Raw genomic sequence first — 19,034 nt, 5'->3', positions numbered from 1 at the left:
GAAGATATCAATATGTAATACAACAAGATTGTTAATTCCCTACTGCTTTGTTTGTAACTCTGTATTGTCTGTACTGTTCTTTGCTATTTTGTAAAATGTTTTCTGTCTGTTAATGTTTTCCTCCTTTTATTATTAAAATGAAAAAAAAAAGAAAACAGTGATGAAAGACAATATCAGAAAATGGAGAGTTCCAAGTCAGTGTGGGATACAAAGTGAATTCAAGGCCAGCCTGAACTGCACAGTGAAACACTTTTCAAATTGACCAAAAAAAACAAAGGAAAAAGAAAAAAAATTGAAGCACCAACACCCAACAGGGCCTGAGCCCAAGGAACCCTCACTGACTTCCCAGTGGTGCAGCTGTGGTGTATCCTTACCCCATCCCTGGCCCTGTCAGCACCTCCCCCTGCAGGACAAGGACAAAGACTAAAGTCAGAACTGAACACAGACCCAGGAACCTTTTGAAGGGGGAGAGCATGCTGGTCAGTCAGTCACTGATGCTGCGGTGTTGTCTCGCCCTGCACAGCTGAGGTCTTGGCCGGCCCGGCAGACCTGCTTTCCTCCTGCACCCAGGAGGCAGGCAGAAGAGACTTCACAGAGCTCCTTTGGAACCTGCAGGTTCACTGCACTGGGGCAAAACAGGGTTCACAGTCCGATGCCTGCCCTGTACTGCAGAACAGCTTCCGTGTGTCCCTGTTCTGCAGGTGTCTTGAGAAACAGGAGATGCTGCTTCCTGGTGTCCCCAGAGGACCCCAGCTTCCTGCCCCTCCGTGTGATTGTGTTCATTCTCCAGGTTGTTAATCTTGGTACTGTGAACATCACCATTACCAAAAGGAGTTACCCATATCAAACCCTGGTAAGGCTGGGATGAGGATGGAGGTGGAGCAAGTGCTTTGCATGACTGAGGCCTGGGCTGAATCCCCAGAACTACACATGCGCATGCATGCTCAAAGTCTGAGGTCCCTAAGGATGAGCTGTCATGCGTGAATATCTTTATCATATCTCATCACAGGAGGTTAGGACCACAGCACTCACATCAGATCCTTGTTCAAGAGCCCCTCCCCCAATCCACAAGCCCCAACCAAGGACTTTGCTTGCACACAGCTTAGGCGGACATCCTCTCTTCGTCTTTAGAAGTCACACTGCAGAGCCCGTTGCACAAGCGTATGGCACATGCTGTCCAGGCTGCCATCACTGTCAAGGCAGGTTGGCGCGGCGGGGGTGGTGTGGCCCAGCAGGAGAAGGAGGAGAGGCCACCTGTGCTGCAGGCCTCTCACTGGCGGCACTTCACACAGGCAGCTGAGGGGGCAGCAGGTGAGGAGCCCAGGGCCGAAACTTAGGAGGACAGAGGCAGTAGGTAGCCTGGTGTCCCAGAAGGGATTTAGGGAAAGGAAAAGTGTGGGAGGATAAGAAAAGAGAAATCTGCACCATGGGGTCTAAGTACCCATCATGTGTTCATGGAGGTGCCTCAGTGTGACATGTTCACCCCTTCAAGGGGCAGGAGACAGGGAGCTTCCTGTGCTTTGTTTAGCCTTCTGTAAATTGGAAACTGTTGTAAATAAAAGTTAGTATTATGTTGACACAGAGTGTTGCTACACAGACCAGGCTGGACTTGAACAAGCTACATAGGCCGGGCTGGATTTGAAGTCATGATCCTCACAACTCACCCTCCCCCAAAGTACTTCTAAACATATAGAGTGGTACTCACTCTCAGGCTGACCTTATATCCTGTGAGGCAAAGAGGGAGAGACTTCTGTTTGTTTTTTGAGACAGATTCTTGCTATGTAGTTCAAGTTGACCTTGAATTCATTATATTGTCCGGGCTGGACTGGAACTCAGAGGAACCCTCCTACCTCAGCATCCCTACTGCTGAGATTACAGGCATATGCCACCATGCCAAACATGAGAAACCCTGCTATGCAATGATGTGGTTAGCCCAATGCAAAGTCCTTGCTTTTGGACCACTGAGCCATTCTACCTGCTGCCTCGTAAAAGTTGTTCCCTGAAACCACACCCTCCAAGTGTGCATGTAGGTATCAGGGGATCATATACTTTTATGAAATATCAGCAGAGAGGAAGGAAAACTATAGCCTCAGAGGGTCAGGCAAGGAATGGAGAGAACAAGCGGTGGGTATTATGGGAAGGGTCAGCCCATGGGCCTTGCACTTGAGCTGCACATAGGCTGCAGTCCCAAGGCCATTGCAGTGTGTGGTCTCTCCTCCCGCTGCTGCCAGTCTAGGGTCTCCCACGATGCTCCATGTTGGTCCAAGGATGCCCATGGTTTTGCCTGAGGTGAATCCAGCCTGCTCTCACTTCCCCTGATGGGGTGGGAGCTCAGCCAGACACCTGAAGAACAAACTCAGTAGCCAGACCACAGCCCGCAAGCAAGGCAGGGTGGGAGCACCCCCACTAGCCTATGGCACAGATGAGCCCACAATGAAGTCAAAAGTCAGAAGATACCTGGGAGGCAGGAGACTCTTGGAACTTGCCTGTAATGTCACCTGCCATTGTCACACACTGGGTGGAAAACCATCTGCCCAAGAGACCCCCCTGAAAAATCAGAATGTGACTCAGGTGGACATATGGTCATTACAGATGGCCGGAGTGCAGATGAGTTCACCCTGGGTTGCAGTGGGCCCTAAATTCTACGAGTGGTTCTGTCATATGAAGGCACAAACCAGGTATGGTGGACACACTTGCAAACCCAGCAATATGGGAGGCTGAGGCAGGAGTCCAAGAAAGGGAGTGTGGATATAGCTCAGTGCGAACAGGGTGAGAGAGGCAGATAGACACAGACACAGACACAGGTATACCTCAGTGTGAACAGAGACAGAAAGAAACAGACAGACAGACAGACAGACACAGACACAGAAAAATTCAGACTAGGACAGAGGCAGAGATGCGTGCAGTGCTGCTGCAGTGTCTGGGGCCTCCAAGAGCCAGAGAAGCAGGGAGGAGCTTTCTCTACAGGAGTGTGTCCCGGTGACACCTTGGTTTCAGACTTCTGCTCTCCAGACGTAGGGGATGATGCGTTTCTTTGTGGTACCTGGAGCCCAGCAAATTGCAAAGCATGTTCCACCTGCTGAGGCACTCAGGCTGTCTCATGGGGTGTGCGCTCTGCCCTCCACGAGTGCATGCAACTTGTCTTCTCCAGGACTTGTGACCTAGACCGTTGCCATGGGGGTGCTGCCCCCTCCCCTGTGCACTGGCTCTTCCCACTTGGGGTCCAGGGCCTGTGCACACGCCACTCTACGGGACACACTAAAAGGGAAGTGAGAATCTGGTAGCACCAGGAGAAACCAGAAATTTCAGTTGTTCATAAATCTTCCAGGTCTTGCAGTTGATATCCCACCCACCCCCATTCTCTTCTCAAAGTAAAAGTGGAGCTGCATGTGGGAAGCTACGTTTTCTAGGGTTTCTAGTTGCGTGGAGTTTGGCATTATTAAGATGTTGCCCAACTCTTCACATGCTCATAGATGGGACTTTAAAGGTGTGTCAGTATCTAGTACATGTGCTATTGGGATTACAGGTGTGTTACAGGATCATCCACTAATTGGTTTAGCATAGTTTATGTGAATGTATTTACAAACTGCAGTTATATAAAATATCATTGTTTTAAACATGTGTAACTTTTACAGTATTAACTTTCCATACAATCTGTTGCCTGTGTGCAACTGTATTTTTATGTTTTGGTATAGATAGTGAATTGTGCACAGTTGGTAGTTTTTATTCGATATGTGGCTTGCATTCCCTGCCTTTGTCCCAGTCTTGGCTCTAGGGGTCAGCAGAAAATATGAATAAGGACACAGGACAGAACCACCCAGATGACACACCCAGGAGCAAAATGGACAAATGCCAGACTCAAGACCGTGCAACAGGAGGAACAACGAAATGACAACAAAGGGCAGAGTGAGATGGGCAGAGAGAAGGAAAGAAACTGTGGGGAAACTGTATTACTGCAGACATTAATGACATCACCACATGATCGTCTGCAGATGTTATCTGAATCAGCTTTAAAGACACACACTTACCAAAGAGGAAGTATGAACGCTGACTGATAATTAAATATTAACAACTGGAAGGAATTTTTGTTTGGCAGAACAAAAATGAACCCAGAAGGCAGACTAACATGCTTATCCCCAAAAGCACAAAGTTATTTTCTAAACTAGAAAGACTCATTTTTGGCCAGACTCTTATGCCCTTCAAGCTTTCTGTGTGTCAAGGCAGGGGACACAGAGTGTGATACACAAGAAGTCTTGAGAGCCCCCTGACTCCATAAGGAACGTCTCTTACAGATGAATTCTACCCAGCAAGTAGAGTGGAGGACACTCCATGTTGAAGTGTGATGAGTGGGATACATGACCTTTGACCTCAAAGGAATTCATGCTGTAATGAGGTTTGAGAATTGGTGTGTAACTGACCTTTGTCTTGCTGCATGGAAGTAACATTGTAAATGGCAGGTGCCCTGGGGAGAAGTAAAGAAAATAACGCTGTCTGGGTGTCCCTTGATCTTGAAAGCTACCCTGTCAGGGTGTGCACTGACAAACTGACTATAAGACACTTGTCCAAGAAGGAGGCCAAGGGCGGTCTAAAATGGTCTTTAGGGAAATGTGAAATATGGGATCCTCTCAGGATTACAAAACACACACATACAGCACGGAGAAAGAACTGTGAGGGAGACAATCCACTCTGTATGATAAACACACCCTAACCTGTACCATCCAACTAGTATGGGGTTTGTCAAATAAAGGACAGTGATCGGTACAGCGTCATGGTGCAGAGGGGAAGGAGAGTCTTTGTGAGAGCTCTTTGCTGTGCTTGTGGCCACTTAAGACAGATGCACAACCATGGAGGTGTCACACATGGTTGTTGAGATGGGGCATATGTGATTCCCCTCCAATTACTCCTGAATTAAAAGTACGGGAAACATGAGGAAAGCTGTCAGGGCAGACTTGAGCCTTTGTGGCTGATGGGTGCCCAGGTATAGTAGAGTAGAATTTGGGGCTGGTTCTAACCATACTGATCTATTTTTTTTTTTTTTTCCCTCCAGTACCGGGAACCGAACTCATGACCTTGCGCTTGCCAGGCAGGCGCTTTTGCCGCTGAGCTAAATCCCCAGCCCCCATACTGATCTATTTATCCATACGTCTATCCTTTCATGATAAAATCTGGGAATCAAGAAATGTGAATTCTTCCATTTTAATATTCTTTATTACTGGCTAAGTTATGTAAAACTGAGAAACCTTCAGCATTCTGTTTAGAGTAGCTTGCTAGTATTTTTAGTGGTATGACACTGACTCTGTTGATTTACTTTAGAGGACTCGATATCTTAGTGATACTATGTGAATTGGTCATTAACAGGGCATAAACTCCATTGATGTTTACTTGGTATCCTTTATCATAACAATTTTCATAGTTTACCACACCAAATTTTATATATATTATCTGGAGCATATCTATCTTTCCACACTTTCCTGTTATTCTTACTTACTTTTTTATTATTCAGGATATTATTATTTCAGACCCCAACCATTCATAGCTGGCAAATAGGATAACAGCTAGGTGCACACAGTGACTGTGCAACTTGGCCTCTGGTTCTCGCCATCATTCTTCATCAGTGCCCAGGAAAATAGGGGGAATTTCTGCCTGAATTTCCTTATTTATGACATAAAGTAATCTAAACACTAAATTTACCAATCCACGTAGACACCCTGGAACTAATGTGTATGGCCTCCGCCTATATTGAACACTTCTTATCCTGACTCACATCCTCACAGGCAGCAGGGTACATGCATGTGAACTGGCATTTTCTACACAGGGGCACACAGGAGTGCTCTGCCCAGTGAAGGCGCAGCAGATCCACCAAGGACAAGAGCTTTGTCTCCTCAAGATGCAACAGAAGAGGCCCCAGCGTGGCTTCTATGCACCTTGGGTGTCTGCAGGTGGGCAGCAAATAGCCACTGTGGTCAGTGGTGTTGGTCAAGAAGGGGACTCGGCCCAGGCTTTTGTCCTGATGATGTTCTGGGGAGTGCAGAAGAGTATTTCTGATCACACATTCTCGTCTGCTCTGGTACATGTCTTATCATACTGGGGAAATTATTAAAAGTAGTCCTTTACTGAGTGATTTCCTGGATTGGTGTCCTAACATACTGTAATATACTTATGAATTTAGGAACTCAATTAGTTTCTTATGGCACAGGAGATTGAGTACAAGGTGTTGTTTCAGTTCAACATGTACTTTCAGTTAACTACTTCCTCAGCCATTTAAAATGTTATTAGGAGCCAGAGTCTTACATGGTGTCTTTCTGTTAGAAAGACTTAGGCATATTGGATCAGGGTCTGCCCTAATGACTTCATCTTAATTTCTAAAGGAAACCTGTTTTTGAGTTAGATCACATTCTACAGTAGCAGCCTTCAGACCTCATCATTACACTTGAAGCACAGTTCCATCCAGATAATAGTCTGACCCAAAGTTGAAAAGAAGGCTTGAGTTTGACAAGTCATGTATTTACGTGGAGGATGCAGCAGTATTCTCAAATACATTTGTGCTTTTACTGGGTACAATGTGCAATGTCCAGGTTAAGGGACATAAAAGCTTTTCATTTAAGAATATCTTCATACAATGTATTAAACCCAATAGGTTCAATATATTATCCTTCTATCTATTTATGATAAACATAGAAGACTTATTATCTTACAACTTTTTAAACACTTTGAAGATTTTGCACTTACATCCCAACTTTATTTTCATTAGCCACCTTTCAAATGCTGAGATCAACATCTTTCAAAAAGAATAAATATTTTCTCACAGTTTATATACTTTAATTTTTAAAGTTTATCCTTACAGAAATCAACGTTTTCTTCCATCTTTAACAGGCAGCTAACACTATCCTGTCCGAATTTATAAGGTAATATGGACACCTATACTATATGTAAAGTCTAAGTGAACATTGAGGCCCACATTTTGTGCTGGTGATTTTGATATTGACAAATACAAGATGGTGTCCTTTGAACAAATATGGTGTTATTTAGAATAATCTGCCTGCAATAAAAATTCCACTGAGGTTTGGGTCTCTAAATGTTATCTGCATTTCCTTGCTCCTCAAAAATTTGAGTGATGGGAAATAGAGAGTCATTTGCAGACTTTGGTTGTCTGCTTCAGGGTGACGGAAAAAGAGAAATTTGCCACACAGACTCATGTTCTCACAAAAGCCTAAGCCCTGGAGGAACTCAAGGTTGTAGGAGTAGAAATGGGTTCTGACAATATATTGAATCATGGAATGAAGATACTTGAAAGAAGGAAGCAGCAGGGAAGTGGGCTAAATTACACAACTCAAAAGGGCGTTGCTTTCCCGCACTGATGCTCAGTCACTAACTTGGCTTTCCCAGCTGTAGTGCAATTATTTGTACCCCAAGCACTGGAGAGCATGTGCGGCTGTGAATTTCAGCACATGTGCCTGGTGCACAGAAAACACGGCTTTACAGGGAGAGTTCTGTGGCTTCAACTCTCGAACATGGGCCTGTCAGGTGAAAGGTCAAAATGTTCCACTTTGGAAGGCACAATGTGCAGTATTATTTGGCTGACCTTGAGGATTTTCACACTGTTTCAAGAGAACCCTAATATTAAATCCTCTAGTGCAATCCACTTAGTGACACCTCTAATGTCCTCTGTAACTGTGGCTTATTGACAAAGACTTAGGAGCAAATCTGCCCAAGAGTAGCTGGCTCCTGGGATGTTGCTATCAGTGGAACTGGATTAAATCATGGTGGCTCCAGGTGGAGAAAATGATATGCGAGCATAATTTCTGTCTTGTGTTTTTCTCCTGGACTCTAGACCTCAGGTGTAGAGCCCAGGGGCAGTGGTAGCAAACTTCTCCAGAGATATGGAGTAGGCACTGCTGACAGGAGCTGGGGCATCACAGTGTCCACCTGAGTCAGAAAAAAGTAATTCTGAATCACACACACATATTTATTTACCTGGCTGTCACTGCAAGTTTCTTCTACACTCAGCCTGAATCTTTTCATACACCTCTAAGATGTTCATTTTGATTGTTCTCTTCCTTCTCTTGCAGCTTCTTGCCTTAGTGTGTACTTTTGATAATGAAGCCTGCCTTCGCCGAAGGAGCACCAGTGTGCACAAGGATGGAGACGTGGTGGTTGGGTGTATTTTGTCTCTTTATTTCTATATCTACTATACTGCAGTCTTTGACATAAAGCCTACTAGAGAATTCTATTACTTCCCGTAAGTGTCTTCTTCATTCACTGGTTTTCTTTCGGGACATCAGGATAGATAATTGCTACGGATCTCTAGTGCATTAATGTTCTCTACAGTGCCGTCTGTTCTGCACCCCCCCCCCATGTGTACAACAGGCCTGCTGATAAGTTTGGCCTCTGTTTATACTTGGGAATGAGAGAAGAGAATATTCTTCCTATTTATTTGTGCTTCTTGCTGTCTCTTTTCACTCTTGGAACCTGAGAGGGACCCCACTCTCCATCAGATTCCATGGTGCATGACCTTCCTGCATGGCATTAGGTGATGTTCTGCATCTCAGTTGAACCCTGTAGATTAATGGAACACTAAGAGCCTATTGCCAAGTATTCCCTAAGAAAATGAAGGGTTTGCTGTTTCTCTATTTCTCTAACTGTAAACTTCCTTATTTTATTATTGATTATTTGCTGATATTTCTACCTCTTCTGCGTGGACAATCTTCTTCCTGTAAACATTCAGTTACTATTTCAAATACACTTTAGGGTGCTCCAGGACTCCTGACACTGTAAGCTGAGCTCAGAATAAGTATGAATCCTGTGTAAGACTTTTCCCCGCCAGTGTGTTTCTTCCTCAGTTAGATGCATGTATCTTGTCTCTGTTTGGTACTATCTTTTCAGGTCTCACTCCCAACATATGATTAAATAGTGAATTTTCCAAAGTGTCTGAGAATTGTAGCAAATGACTTGTGGTTTTGTGAGAAAAGGAGGGATCAGTGGAAGAGTGAGTGATTGAGTCTTACAGAAGATGCTGACCCACAGTGTTCCCATGGCAGCTACCCATATGAAGGGTTAAAATAAATTCAGAAAGATTTTCCTTGCTCATATACAGTGCCACAGCCTAGTTCTAAAGATTACACATTAGGATGTTTGATGCACATCCTGACATGAGTGGAAAGTCACTGTTAGCCTGGCCACATCCCAAGAAGTTTCTTTCTCACCGGTCTAGAAGATGCAGGTGTTCGATCTGTCAGGTACTTGGTCAGTTTTGGGGGGTTACAGACTCTTGCTTCTGGTCATGCACAAAGTTTGGACACTGCCACTTTTGTGTCAGCTGGTATTTAAGGGGCCTCACTGGTCGGAGGAGTGTGGGATCTCATGTGTAGAGAGGACACTGTGCCCAGACCCTTCCCAACCAGAACCCTGAAAACCCTATGAAGGGACATTCACAACTGGAATTGGAACTCCAGGTGTGGAAGCTCTTCTGATCCGGTGATGTAACCATCTCTGTGCTCTTTCTTTCTTCTGCATAATCATGTATGTGTTGACTAATAGTTTGTTAGACTTTGTTTTATTACTTTTAAGCTGGTGATCGAGGCATTTGTCATTACACCTTGGATGTGTGTTTTCCTTCCATCATTTTTTCAAATGTGTGTTACAGATGTGCTTAATATACAAAGCTTGATTTTGAGACCCGTTACTGAGTGTTTCTTGATGGTGACAGATCAGAACTATTTTTTGAGTGTCTGACTCAGAGAACTGTTCTCAAAATGTCTTAAACCCTGTGAGAGGATTAATTACTCAGGTCACTTATTTATAATTATAAGAAGGATTTTATTTGATCGGGACATACCCTCAGTACAGAATACACTGAAATGTGGTTTGTTTCTGGAGGTAGATTCTTAATGGTGGATGGGCTCGTGTGTGCTAAGAGCTAATGAGGAGCATGGAGGTGGGACCGTGAGGGAGTCTGGTTGACTCCCTCAGCCGATTCTAACTGAAGAGAGCCCAGTGTGATCAGACATCAGCTGAGTATAGTAGGTAATGAAAACATGGTCAATATCTAGCATTATCAGATTCCAAAGACAGTTCAGCAATGCAGGGTCTATTTCTGTTCCTCAGAGGAGAGGATGAGCTGCGGACTCTTCTATTGTCCTCTGCTCTCCCCACATATGCGCAGAGGATCAGGCTGCTTGTGCAGTCGGTCCTGATCTAGAGCCCTGCACAGTGAGATCTGTCTGGGGCTGAAAAGAACACACTTGCAATTCTGAGTTTCCCTACCCAAGCTGATGTAGCCACAAGGAGAAGTGTTTAGGGCTTCAGGAGAGAATTTTCTTTCCTGCTAAAATGAGCAGAAAAAGGAACGAACTTTTGGAAAATAAGTGCTAGTTATTATGCCTGCATGATTTATATCCTTCAGCCCATCATAGTTAATTCTCTCCTATTTAGGTGTGTTCCAAATTTTCTAATTAATTTCTCCTGTCATTTAAGGAGGGCAATAGGTGTGTGATACTTACAGGAATGTTCCTGATTAAAGCTAAAGAATGTGGAAGAGTAAAACGGTTCTGCTCAAAGTTACATATTCTTTAAATTATCTTATGCCTATCATCAAACTACATACTGCAACAAAATAATGGACATTTTCACACAGCCCCTTAGGGAAGAAGTATTTCCTCAACCTTTACATTGGGCAACCGGCCTAAGGTGGGGTTAAACAAGTGGCATCATGTTGCTATGTGGGCATATCCTGTATTAGCATTTGGGTCAATGACATTGTATGCATTGTCTTCAGATTATTATGTTTCATTTCATCCTTCATCAATTTTTTATCCTAGGAAAGTCCTTCTATTTTTTAAAAAAGTGTTTGTATATTACAGACCAGAAAATATTGTTGACCAAGCATTTTAAAAATGATTTCATAGGCACTTAACTTGTTGTAAATATTTTCACATAAATCATGCTTAACCAGAAAAAGATATGAGCGTCTAGGTTGCAAAAAAATACTGCTAACTTGCCTTTACATTTTGCATATTTGGAATGAATCTCAATGTATAATGCTGAAAACACCTGTATTAAGTTTATTACTTTAATATTCTAAAACATTATTTAGTATTTCTGGAATTTATTTTGTGATCAACATGTGTACTCACTTAATTTCAGTTTTCACAATAGCTTACTTTTTACTATGAATAACATAATTTAATATTTAAGGAATTTCTTTAAAACTCTTGTGATAAAAACAATAAATGATAGTCATACAGATTAGATAGACAGACAGATACACAGAGACAGACAGATAGATATAGATGGATAATCACTTTGTCCTAACCTGTTCCATTGATATATCTATTAGTTGCTTTTTCTCTGAATAACACACTCCTGTCATGTTCTGAGTTTCTCCACTTTCATAGATTTCATAAATTTCAGAGCACTTGTGTAATATTTGCTCTGATAGAAAAGTCTATCTTCTAATGTTTCTGAGCAGGGGCAACATTGATACAATTTTTATATTAAAATTCATAAAATATTCTTTTTAGTACTTTTATCTCTTTACTAGAATTTTAAGGTTTTAAAATGTCATATTATACGTTTTGTGAAGTCTATTGCTGTTCTATATATGTTTTTCTCAAAGGACTTTCACTCATCAATTTTATATGGGAAATCTTTTTCTATTCTCATTTACTTAGCTTTTGTTTGGGGCCTCCATCAGAATTTTATTTTATTTTTAGGTGAATAATCTTACTCCTAAAGAAATACTCATACCTGGTTGTCTCTTCAATTCTTTTTTCTCTCCTTACTTGCTGAATATTTCTTCTATGACTTAGAAACTCCAGTGCAACAGTAAGTGATTTTGATGCTAACAAAGAAATCTTGTTTCAACAACTTTTTCAATGCACATACTCCTGACATACAGCTTCTTTAAGAAATTTCATGTCACAATATTCACAGCAGATTGCACTTTGTGAATACTTTGTTCAGTTTTCTTAAGAGAACTCTCTTAGGAGGAGAAGGGTGAAGCAGTTGTCTGTCCCATCATTCTCTGGGAGGAGGGTGAACTTGTGTTCCTGACCTTCACCCATCATCATGTGACTCACTGCTTTATGCTTTAAGCAAAATCTAACTTTGACTTAAAAGAATTTTAGTTCTATGTTTAATTTTTTGTTTAGTTCTCAAATACAATTAATTATGTTCATAGATGCAGTGTTATGTGCTGCTACATATTGATATTATCTACTAGCTAAATCAAGTGGATTAATGTATCCATCACCCCAGTACTTCATCACATGCATGAGTGTGGATAGCAATTCTGTTGGTGAGAAATTGAACTAATAATATTAAGGAAGTATCTTTTTTCTGAAATGAAGCATTTCAACAGAAATGAATGCTTATTAGTATTGAATACTATATATACTTTAAAAATATATTCTTTTTCTTGCAAACTGTGAGGATATTTAAAAGTATAAAATTTTCTAAATACCTACACAGTGTCATTCTACAACACAAATTTTATTCTGAATATATATAGCAAGGTCATGTTAACTGTGTAAGAAGTATAAGAGAATGATGAAGCAACTCTTCCAGGAATCTTGTAAGGCCACTGAGCTCCACCATGAGAAATTCCGCCCCATCATTCATCTAATTCCAGTGACGATCTGAAAGTCAATCTTTTATCCTCATCATATCCATACTTGGGTTCTAATTATATGAGTGCATGGAAAGAACACAGTATTCAGTCCATAAATGTACTGGACTGCATTGGAAGATGATTATTGCTTGAGTCTTTTCTTTAAGGACCTCTGTGCTCTCTCTGCAGGCTGACGCCAAGGAACTACCAGAACTACCTGGCCTTCACTTTTGCCATAGAAGAGATCAACAGGAATCCTCATCTTTTACCCAACATTTCTCTGGGCTATGAGTTCCACAATTTTATTAGCAGTCATTGGATAATGCTAGAAAGTTCCTTCATTTTGCTCACAGGACAACATGAATTCCCTAATTACATGTGTGGGAGAGAAAGCAAGTGTGCAGCAGTACTGACAGAAATGTCATGGGGTACCTCGGGTCAGATCGGATCACTGCTGGAACTCTACAGATTTCCACAGGTGAGGGTTGGTGGGACAGGAACTAGTGGAAGTGCTTCCATGGGGCTTCAACTAGCAGGAGCAGAAAGGGGTTAAAAATGAGACTGGGATATGCATCTTTCATAGGGTATAAAGCACCAGCCTCTGAACACAGAGACTTAATGGGTTACATGGAATTTACTACGTATTTTTTTGATCAAAGAGGACTAAAGAAAGAATGAAACATTTCTGAGTTGTCTGAATATGCTCATTTACTTTAAGACAAAGTCTGCTGAGGGCAATGTTTTGAAGGATGGAAACAAGACGTGTTTCCTACAACTTTTAGGTGTTACTCAGGACTATTATAGCGCTTTCCATCAACACTTCAGGGTATCACCAAGTTTTCTTTCCCTTTAAGGTTACCTTTGGCTCATTTGATCCTGCACTGACTGACAGTGGCCAGTATTCTTCTTTGCATCAGGTGGCCCCAAAGGACACGTATTTGGCCCTTGGCATGGTGTCCTTGATGCTTCATTTCCACTGGACCTGGGTGGGCCTGCTCATCACAGAAGGCCAGAAGGGTCTTCAGTTTCTCTCAGATGTAAGGGCTGAGATGGACAGGAACAGAGTCTGTGTAGCCTTTGTGAAAATGGTGTCAACTGTGGCTGTGTCGTATGTCTCATTTACAAAGCAGCATGATGTCCTGCCTGCCAACACGGCATCAGCCAATGTGGTGGTTATTTACTATGATACTGATAGTACGCATGATGTAAACTACAACATAGTGCAAGACTTAGTGACGTGGAAAGTCTGGGTGACAAACTCACGATGGCATGCTGACCTTTCTGGGAGAGATTTCATACTTGACTCCTTCCATGGGACTCTTGTTTTTTCACATCACCATGAAGAGATTTCTGGTTTCAAAGACTTTGTCCAGGAAGCTACCCCTTACAAATATCCAGAAGACACTTATCTTTTTGTGTATTGGTCCAAGAATTTTGGTTGCTCCTTCTCTGATTCTGACTGTGCCTTGAAGAACTGCACACCTAATGCCTCTGTTGCTTGGTTGCCTCAGAATCGCTTTGACACAGGCATGAATGATGGGAGCTACAATATATATAATGCTGTGTACGCTGTGGCACATGCCCTGCATGCGATGCTTTCTGAGGAAGTACAAAGACCACCAATGAGAAATGGACAAGTGATGTTTCACCACTGGCCGGTAACGTGTATTCTCTTGGATGGTGTGTACTGTCATAATGGTGCCACTCTCAAGTTATTCTGTATTTCACCCAAGAATACTAAAATCATTTCTGCAAAATACAAGACATTGTATATCACACTTGTTGTTAAGGAGTCAATTCTTGAGCTGAGTTGAAATGAGTCTCAATCAAGCATCCTCAGGCAACAAGGAGAAAGCAGGAGGCCAGCTCACTCCTGTCTAGAGGATGTCAACGCCTTACCTGTGTAACATGTTTTGTGATTTTCTTAAAGGACAACTGGAAAACCTATAGTCAGTTATGAAACTAAATGGTGTTACACCCAAAAGTGCATGTAATTTAATTTCATGTAATTCCACAAACTCTTCTGGTATTGCTGAACTCATTTTGTTGGTAGATGCTATGGGAATAGTGCAGCAGACAGTGGAAGTTGTGGGTTTTAGAAGCTTTGATTTCACAGTTGATATTTTCACCGAACAACTGCACTCTTTATTTAAACAGGCTTGCAGAGAATACTATTTTTCAGAAATTGATTGACATTTCTTGAACATAGTGACATTTTAATCCTTAGACGTTCATGTGCTCCACTTTACTAGATAGTGTTAAAGTTGTTTTAGGTAAAATTAGATTAAAGTTGCTTAGGGACTTTCCCCCTCCATACTTTCTGTCCTTACCCTGTAGCCCTGTTCTGATAGAATGATGTGTCTCTCTCAGCTGCATCGCTTTCTGAAGAACATCCAATTTCTCAATCCTGCTGGAGACCAAGTGAACTTAGATGACAGAAGGAAACTGGATTCAGAGTATGACATTCTCAATTTTTGGAATTTTCCAGAAGGCCTTAGACTGAAAGTTAAAGTAGGAACATTTTCTTCACATGCTCCCCGTGGCCAAAAACTGACTTTATCTGAGGATATGATAGAGTGGGCCACAGGAACTGCAGAGGTATGTTGGACTTATCATGGCACATTCCCTTAACCACAAGTGAGCTAAACACTGTCATAGGTTTTCTGCCCCCAGCTTTGGTCATATAATGGTCATATGTGGATATTGAATAACAGTAATAAGTTTTCAATTTAAAAAAATTGTTCAGAACCTTTTGGATGAGTGGGAAAGTAATGCATTTACTGAATAATATTTTGTAAATTTATATTTCATATTATGAAATTAATATGATATTCAATTGTGTAGCTTTGCTCGTGTTGCAAATTAAGTTTATATCTCTCAATCTAAAGAAGTATGAGTCTGAGAAGTTACTACCATATGTGTTTTTCCTTAGACTCCCCGCTCAGTGTGCAGTGACAGTTGCAATCCTGGATTTAGAAAAAGCCCTCAGGAGGGAAAGGCTGCCTGCTGTTTTGACTGCACCCCTTGTGCAGACAATGCGATCGCCAATGGCACAGGTAGGAGCATGTCCTGTGGACGCACTCTCATTTTATTTTCTATTCACTCCACGCACCCAGGAAATGGAAAAATCTTCTGGAAAGCACCAATGATAAAAATCTTCCTTCACTTATCCAAGTATTTGTTATACTAAGTGCTACTGCCTGGTGGGAAAACACATTTTCCTCTTTGAAATGCACTTAATTCATTTTCCTTGTATTTCACTCTTATTCATTATTTTTGTTTGCCTTTTCCACTGCTAGAAATTCAACGAAAATGTGCTCTATCCATGATCTATGTCCCCAGATATTCTTATTTGTCATTATGAGACAGAGTAGCACCAATTTGCCTCAGACTGCCTCAAAAATTCAATAGACAGATCTCTGCCCACTATTTATCTGGAATAATACATAGGTACCGCCACACCTGACTACATTGATTTACATTTCTATTCCCAATAAAAGCATTATTTTCTCAAGAAAATCCCGTTTCCCTACCCCACAGCCTCTAAGTTCCATCTCCATTGTGTAGTTTAACACAGAGTAGGGCCCAAGCCACCTCTGTAGAACTACAGAAAGTACACAATCAAGACAAGGTCAGGCACAGTTCATTTTCTAGGGCTTGACTGTATCATTCCCACAAAGCAGGTGGCCAGACAGATTGAATTTGAGGGGAGATTGGGGATGTCTTTGATGTGCATCGTGCTTATAACACAGCACCATTCAATTCCTACGATTTAATCTCCATTCTCCTAGAATGCATAGGTGAGTAGGGAGACAGACTATGGCATAAATTTGAGTCTGTACCACAGAACTGCAAGGATGATATGCACCCAGAATAGAGGATTTAACAAGTGAGAATATCTACAATTCAGGAGGGTGTCATAGGCATTTTTACAGAGGTGACAGCATTAGTATTTCATCACAATAAAGGAGGTGGCATAAATCCTTTTAGGATTATTATAAGTGGCCCTCATGGCATAGTCACCATTCATGGAATATTCAAATATTCTGAAGGAAAATACCATGTTATTAAAACACAGATAAAATGAGGATGAGAATTGAAACCTACATCTTAAAATTGATAGAAATCTAATGTAGAAGTCTGTTGCATACCATAAGTACCAGTTTATAAGTATTTAGCTTTCTTATAAATGATGACATGGTGGAATCATCTTCCCACTGAATATTATCTAATATGGATTCATGGCTGACATAAATTTTGTTTTCAAAACATATTTAGTATTCTTTCCAATGCTCTCTGAAATACGTCAAGATAATTATGTACTGTATTATGTAGTTATTTTCATTATATATTTCCATCAATTGTGGGAATATGGTACTTTATAAAAATATTGTATGTCCACATGTAAGAACAATGCACCCTAAAATATAAGTTAGTACATGCTTCCAGTATGTATAACACTCAATCATACATACTATGTGCAATAGATCAAACCACAGATTAAAAATCATGTACAACTAAAAATGCTGTGTGTTGAAGCTAAAACTACACGGAGACAAATCTCCATTCTATATTCCATATGATTCTGTGCTGTTCAGTATTTAAATAAAAATGCTGCAGTTCTTCCTTTGAAATGTTCATCACACACTACAAAAAAGTACTGCAAGTTGAACATGAGGAAATAAAAGATGGGATACAGTCTGAACGGAATTTTTAGAAAATGAAGACAGAGGAAATAAAAGCTAATGTGATTCTGGTAGTAAAAACTGACAACTCAGCACAACTGATCAAGAACAGAAATATTGAAAGGTTGTATTTCTTAAGAACTTTGTCATTAGTACTGTTATATAGAAACTTTCCATAGAAAGATATGAGTAATTTCACATCAATCTATGCCTTGAAATTTATACAGTCACAGGAAAATTTAGCAAAACAGTCCTCAGAAAAAATAAAATTTTCCATACTAATCATATCTCTATGTTATCACGTGTATTACCAGATGGGAGTCCATGGTGTAGTATTTCACTCCAAATTTTTGTTGATTGATAACATTAGCAGTGAAATGTATATGCTCTCAAAAACATACTAATTGTGACCTCATTCTTTCCAAAAAAAGGGAAAGAGGGAAATCAGTTCATCATAAAACAGGAACTACATCATCTTACTTGTAGCTGAAAATGCACTTAGAAGAAATAAAGTTCACAGTCCACTTTCTTTTTCAAACTAAATTCACGTATTCTATTTCAAATTGAGGTACATGCTTCAGGGGCGGTATACCATAAGCAAACTCAGTTTATAAAATATGATTAAAGGCATTAGGCCTTAAGTAAAGAAAAACAGTGCTAACGTATGCAGACAATATCATAAAATTGTACATCACTGTGATTCACAAAGAAACAACATGAGTATTTCTTACCAAATAGGTGAAGAAAAGTCTCTAACTGCCCCTCAGAAATGGTATTTTTCATATCCTATAGCTCACACTACAATTTGTGGTCCATTTCTGAAAGCAGGAGTAGGATAGGAACTTTCTGTATCATACTTCTGCCAGACGTTACACTCTATATCATGGTCAGTGCAATGAGGAAAACACAGAAAAATAAAAATTTGTTAGAGAGGGAGAAACATGAATGAGACGATTTTCCAGTGATACTAGTTTTTAAGTATAAAACTCATGTAAATGAATAAAATGATACTGGATTGTTTGGTTATGGAAGACAAGGCTATCAAAAGAAAAACCATTTCCACACCTCAGTCGTAAGGTACTCATAGCTAAAATTTGAAAATTGATTTTTGTAACGTTTACATTCATTCAATATGTAGTGATATATCCTGCAGCGATGTTCAAGTTGAGAGAATTAAACTATTGAAATACTCCCCTTTTCTTATTTTAAAAATAAAAGGAGGAAAACATTAACAGGCAGACATCATTTTACAAAATAGCAAAAGAACAGTAGAGACAGTACGGAGTTACAAACAAAGTGGTAGGGAATAAAGAATGCTTGTTGTATTGCATACTGATATCTTCAAAGTGGTTTCTCATGAAAACAGATATAGACATGCAATGCTGATCAACCAAGGACTCACTGACACTTTCTTTAAGCAAAAAATACAGGGCAGTAGAGCAGCCGTGTTAACTATCCTGCATATACATACATACAAAATTTCTCCTTCTTTCCCTTCTCTTTTCCCACATCCTAGCTGCCCTTTACTCTTGAGTGCTTTCCTATCAATTCACAATGTCTATCATATCTCCTAGTTAAATTAACTCTTTCAGTTTTTACAGTAGTGAAACAATGCGGTGCTTGCACATGCAGGTCTGATTTATTTCACTTATGAGTATGGTCTCTAGTTGTGACCATTTACGTATAAAAGCCTCAAATTTATCTTTCTTTACATCTGAGTAATATTCCATTATATAAAAGTA

General features: G+C 40.7%; 1 protein-coding gene across 1 annotated transcript in view; it reads left to right on the top strand.

Moving 5' to 3' along the window:
• The first annotated feature begins 652 nt into the window (after positions 1–652).
• LOC102015980 (vomeronasal type-2 receptor 116-like) overlaps positions 653–19,034 on the top strand; it is a 53,929-nt gene continuing 35,547 nt past the window's right edge. Inside the window, exons 1-7 of the mRNA XM_013507206.1 lie at positions 653–803; positions 1,132–1,311; positions 5,775–6,067; positions 8,070–8,239; positions 12,797–13,085; positions 13,462–14,265; positions 15,540–15,663. Of these exons, the coding sequence (XP_013362660.1) occupies positions 653–803; positions 1,132–1,311; positions 5,775–6,067; positions 8,070–8,239; positions 12,797–13,085; positions 13,462–14,265; positions 15,540–15,663 (2,011 nt within the window). The remainder of the gene's footprint in view (positions 804–1,131; positions 1,312–5,774; positions 6,068–8,069; positions 8,240–12,796; positions 13,086–13,461; positions 14,266–15,539; positions 15,664–19,034) is intronic.

Source organism: Chinchilla lanigera, unplaced genomic scaffold (assembly GCF_000276665.1).
Source record: "Chinchilla lanigera isolate Chin_1 unplaced genomic scaffold, ChiLan1.0 scaffold00123, whole genome shotgun sequence".
NCBI classification, from domain to species: Eukaryota; Metazoa; Chordata; class Mammalia; order Rodentia; family Chinchillidae; genus Chinchilla; species Chinchilla lanigera.
This window is presented reverse-complemented; position numbering and strand designations above follow the sequence as displayed.